The 5,384-nt window shown below is 55.4% G+C and overlaps 1 protein-coding gene across 1 annotated transcript in view; it reads left to right on the top strand.

Moving 5' to 3' along the window:
• Nucleotides 1–975: 975 nt before the first annotated feature.
• LOC104167653 (ephrin type-B receptor 1) overlaps nt 976–5,384 on the top strand; it is a gene marked incomplete at its 5' end in the record, with an annotated part of 6,392 nt that continues 1,983 nt past the window's right edge. Inside the window, 4 exons of the mRNA XM_009707973.1 lie at nt 976–1,098; nt 2,131–2,378; nt 2,681–2,896; nt 5,040–5,191. Of these exons, the coding sequence (XP_009706275.1) occupies nt 976–1,098; nt 2,131–2,378; nt 2,681–2,896; nt 5,040–5,191 (739 nt within the window). The remainder of the gene's footprint in view (nt 1,099–2,130; nt 2,379–2,680; nt 2,897–5,039; nt 5,192–5,384) is intronic.

Raw genomic sequence — 5,384 nt, 5'->3', positions numbered from 1 at the left:
GGCTCCGGGAAGTGCCGGCGCAATGGGATCGTGGCCCTCGGCAAGGTCCTTAACAGCATAATCGGACGCTGTTCATCACCGTAAGGGTCAGGTACCTCGGGGAGGGGGACCGAGCAGCAATGGCCCTCCTGGTCTCCTCCAGAGATGACCTTGAGGGGCTCCTTCCCCATCCCCAGTCCCCTTTTTGGGTGAGAAATGGCACGGGAGGCTGAACCTCCTCAGGGGGACCACAGCCCATTCTGAGTCCCCTTTGGGGACTGTGGTAGAACGCCGGTGCCCCGCTGAGCCCTTGGGAATGGCACTGGCCACCCTCTGCCCCACGGCCGTGCCCCCCAGCAGCTCTGCAAGCCCCAGGGCATCCAAACACCATGTCTGCAAACCCCATTTGGGAAATTTGGAGGGGCCAGTTTCGGTTTTTCCCTTGTTTGAAAAGGGCAAGAGCCCCCTTGCTGCATCTCGCCGCAGCGTGGCCAGATCCTGCTGCCGCGCATCGCCCCTGTGCGAGGGACTGCACCCTTGTCACGGAGGCCGGCCAAGCTGCATTTTATGGCTCCGTACAGGTTGTTGATTATAATTGCTGCACTCTGTCAATTTAGTAGCCGCCACAAAGCTATCAGAGGCCTTTTTGGATAAATAAATATTTCTTCACTAATGGATGGAGCCTCGTAAAGCCCTCACCGTAAAGCCAGCTAATTGTAGCTCAGGTCTGTAACTGCTCCTCATCGCCGGAGAGGAGGAAGAGGAAGGGTGATGGCGGAGGAGCGGAGGGCAGAGAGGGAGAGGAGGGGGTGCAGGGGTGGAGCGGGGGGACCAAAGAGGACGGTAAGGGTCTATGGGATGGCACAGGTGAGCACAGCGATAGGAGCCATCTTATCTGGTGTACGGAGGGCGTGGGGGTCTCCAGTTCTCAGCCACGGCACAACTGCTTTTGGTTTGTCTCCCTTTTGCTGTTGCTCCCGTATTTCCTGAAACAAGGGTCTCCAGGGATGAAGATCTACATCGACCCCTTCACTTACGAGGACCCCAACGAGGCGGTCCGAGAGTTCGCCAAGGAGATCGATGTATCCTTTGTGAAGATTGAAGAAGTCATTGGAGCAGGTGGGTCTCGCCATCCCCTGCCACCCACCCCTCCCTGCCCTCTCCACCACCCCTGCGTGGCCAGACACCCACCTGGAGCAATTTTCTGGGGGTGCGCACGTGGTCCTTCACCGGCAAACCCTCAAGGAAGCCTTGAGACATCAGGCTTTCCTGGGTTTGTGATGGGTTAGGGCAGACAGGAGGTTGATTTCTGGTCTCAAAGTTCTTCCGAAGTGGGAAATGCTCCGTGAATGTATTTGGTGGGTGACCGCGGGGCCTCTTGGGATTTCCTACTTGGCTTTTCCAACAAGAAAAAGCCAGATCTCGCTCTAGTCTGTGCCATATTCCCATACATGTGTATATAGACACGCGCGTGCACTTATCTTGTGTGTCAGCAGTGCTGCTTTTATTGCCATTTTTAAATAACTGTGTCGTACTTGTAGAAGAGAAAGCGAGGAGCTGGGGGGAAGCTGCAAAGCAGCAACGAGGTAGTTCAGTCGGGATCAAGTTCAGTGATGAATCACCTGCCCTTTGCCGCTCATCAAGGCAAAGTGGCTGCAAACCTGGCTTAAACATAATCCCTCCACAGGCAGATTTTTGCCTTGGCAAAGGCAAAGCTCTCCCGCTGAAAATCAGAGGACGCTTTCTTTGTATTTTAAATCAGAGGGCAGCAATGAAAACAGCCCAATTATTTTCCATTCCGAGATAAGCGATGTGCAAAAAGGCAACCGAGATTATCGACGCCGACACCTTATATTTGAGGTAGTCCTTCAATGTTGATGCTCTCGCTTTGCAAATCCTTCTTGCTTCTGTCGGTGCTGGACGCTGTCACCTTGGGGAAGGTTGCAAGCCTAAACGCGTCCTCAGCAGCAGACATCGCCCCTTTTAAAGAGGAGAGATGAATAGACTTATAAAGGCGAGCATTGTTGAAGTGTTGACCGGCTGACATTTCTCAGTCGGTTGGTTGGGAGACCAAGCAGCTCAGGGTACCATTACTCTTTGCAATTTTTTATGTGGAGGGTGAGGTGGTAGCGAATGGTCTTGCACTTGCAGGGGAGTTTGGAGAAGTGTATAAAGGACGCCTGAAGTTGCCCGGCAAGCGGGAGATCTATGTGGCCATCAAAACGCTCAAAGCCGGTTACTCCGAGAAGCAGCGGCGGGATTTCCTGAGCGAGGCCAGCATCATGGGGCAGTTCGATCACCCCAACATCATTCGGCTGGAAGGGGTGGTGACCAAAAGCCGACCGGTCATGATCATCACAGAGTTCATGGAGAACGGGGCCCTGGACTCGTTCCTGCGGGTAAGACGAGGTGGGGCCGTGTGGGCTGTTGTTCAGCTGTGGGATTCGGGAATGAGATGTTAGCATCCTGTCCTGTACATCCCAGCCTGTTTCCTTAGCTCGGGAGCTGGTTGGGGTGTGCCGTGCACCCCCAAAACACGTGTGTTTTGGTGCTGGCATACCTCTGCTTTAATCGGGCAGGGCAGGGCAGCTGGACAGTCCTCTGGGGAGGTGCAGCATCCTCCCAAGGTTGGGGGTGAGTGGCTCTGGTCTCACGGTGGGGTCTGCACGCTCACCCCAGTGCCTGCTCTTTCTGACCGCAGCAAAACGATGGGCAGTTCACGGTGATCCAGCTGGTGGGGATGCTCAGAGGAATTGCCGCCGGGATGAAGTACCTTGCAGAGATGAATTATGTGCACCGAGATCTGGCTGCCAGGAACATCCTGGTCAACAGCAACCTGGTGTGCAAAGTGTCTGACTTTGGCCTCTCACGCTACTTACAGGACGATACGTCTGACCCCACCTACACCAGCTCCTTGGTACGTACCTCCTGCAAGGTTTTGTCCTGACAGCATCCCCTACGCCTGCACTGCACCCGCGGCCGGCTGGACCTGGGAGAAGGGCCCTGGATGTGCGCCCCGGAGCTTCTGCCATGGGTGGGAGCATCTCAGGGGGGTTCCCACCGTGTAGCCTCGTGGCCCAGAGACCCTGGCTGTGGTTCCCATCCATTATCTTCTTTTCCTTCCTTTCTCTTCCTCCCTTTTATGTGTTTTCTGCCTCCCTCCTCCCCTAAGCAGCTTTCTGCCCTTGGCAGTTTCCAGGTAAGCCTCTTCTCTCTCCTCCATGGAGGGAAGGAGTCCCTGGAGAGATGGGAAGGGGAGGCAGGGAGATCACAGCATCTCCCAACGGCACAGCGATGGCGTTTTAACTCCCCTTCCCCCAGTGCTCCAGGTCTGGTCTGCTTTTTTTCTGCTGGAAACTTGTTCCAGGCGTTAATTAAAGAGATAAGCCTAACGGGAGCTCTGCTGTTCCCCAGCCACCCTTCTGGTCCTTAATTAACTCATTCGTAGGTAATGGCAACCCTGCTCTCCCCTTGCTCCCCACTGCCCCGGGGGACCCCCAGCTCCCCGCTACACCCGTCCTCCGGCTAACGAGCTGGCCAGCCCCTTAGCGATGTTAAGGATGACCAGAGGAAAAGGGGATGAGCAAACCCCTTGGCCTCATCTGATCAATTCATTCAAGGAGCGTGCACTGGGTGTGAGCAGAAGGCTGCACCGACTCCTGCCCAAGCAGTTTCTTGGCCTGCCGAGCTGTGCCTAAGCACCAGGGCTGGCTCCAGCTTCCAAGACGGGAACCCCGCAGACATCCCTTTGAGGCCGACTTCACATTTTGGCCCAGCTGCAGCCCCTCGCTCTTCCTCCCTTGCTCTTTGGATGTTTCCCCCCACCCCAGACCTGCCCGGACCCATCCTGCGGCCTTTAAGCAGACACCCATCATTTATTTTTTGTTCAAAGACCCCAGCAATAGCTGCTGGGATGAGGCATGAATTAGCCTTTCCCCCACCTTTGGAGATAAAAGAGATTATCTCATCTGTGTTTTTATTTAATTTAGGCCATAATAGATCTCCCCGGCAGCTGGGAAGTGATGCTGTGCCTGCGATTACATCACTGCCTCCCACAGCAGGTTTTTAGCTCTGGGGAAAAGGCAGGAAAAACAACCTAGCAGTTAATTTCTCCATTTGTAGTTATTCAAATCAAATTTTTTGCCATTCATCCTTCAAGAGCAGCTGACGCTTCGTCGGAAAGGCTACGGAAAACAAATTGCGCTAAACGATTTACAATGCAATTCTGCCCTGGATAAATACCGTGCGTGTCTGCGGTTTTCCTTCATCCCTTGGCTTTTTTTGCTGCTTCCCCAAGGAGCAGTCCCTTTGCGTGTGCTGTCCCTCCGCAGCATCCCTGCCCTCTTGACATGACCTCCAGCCCTTCCTCTCCTGCCAGGAGCTGGGACCTGCCCTGCCTTGGTGGGGTAGTTGGAGACGCTGAGCCTGATTTTGAGCTTTTCGCAGAAATGAGGGGCTCTCTGCCAAAGGCGCTTTCCTATTCCAGTGCTTTCCAAGTCTCCTTTGGGGCTTCAAGATGTTTTGCTTTTTGCCTCCCACTCCAAAAGTGGGGCCAGAAGGACCTCCCAGCAACCGTGGGAGCTCAGGTGATGCCGTAGAGGATGCTCTTAGGTTAGACCTTGTTGCCACTGAAGGCCAAGGGATGGGGATACCTGTGGCTCCTTACCCGGGACGAGCACTACCGCAGTCCTGCGTAGCCCTTGTCACCTAATGTCTCTCTAGGAGGGGACCTGGGGACAGGCCACCGATGTGCTGGGTCCTGCAGGGCAGCCGGAGTGAGGAGGTGTCACTCAGAGATGACACCTGAGTGGGATAAACCCTTGGATAAACCCTTTTGTTTTGTTTAGCTGAGCCCTTTTGTGCAGGTAAAGATACGTTCACGGAGGTATTTTCGGCTCCTGCCTCCTCGTCCCATCGGGGACCACCTGCCCGCTCCTCAGCGGGGTCCCCAGGGACCGGTGGCCGGGGGTGTGCGGGATGACCCCAACCCTGACCCATGGGTGTCGGGGCTCCTCTCCCAAGGGAACCATTTCTCAGCTGCTCTCCCTTTTTTTTCGTAGGGGGGGAAGATCCCCGTCAGGTGGACAGCGCCGGAGGCCATCGCCTACCGCAAGTTCACCTCGGCCAGTGACGTCTGGAGCTACGGCATCGTCATGTGGGAGGTGATGTCGTTTGGGGAGAGGCCCTACTGGGACATGTCCAACCAAGATGTAAGCACTGGGGGTCATCCACACAGCTCTGGGGGGTGTCGTTGGGGCGCTCATTCCCAAAAGCAAGCCCTGCCTGAAGTCTGCTTCTTCCCGGAGCCTCGGCAGGGCTCGGTTTCGGAGATGAAACGGGCTGGTGAGCGAGAGGATGCAAGGAGGGGAATTGGGAAGAAAAGCCAGTGGGCTGGTAATTGGACT

Source organism: Cariama cristata, unplaced genomic scaffold, assembly GCF_000690535.1.
Source record: "Cariama cristata isolate BGI_N322 unplaced genomic scaffold, ASM69053v1 scaffold22079, whole genome shotgun sequence".
In the NCBI taxonomy this organism is placed as follows: Eukaryota; Metazoa; Chordata; class Aves; order Cariamiformes; family Cariamidae; genus Cariama; species Cariama cristata.
Note: the sequence above shows the minus strand (reverse complement) of the source record. Positions and strands in the feature narration are given on the sequence as shown.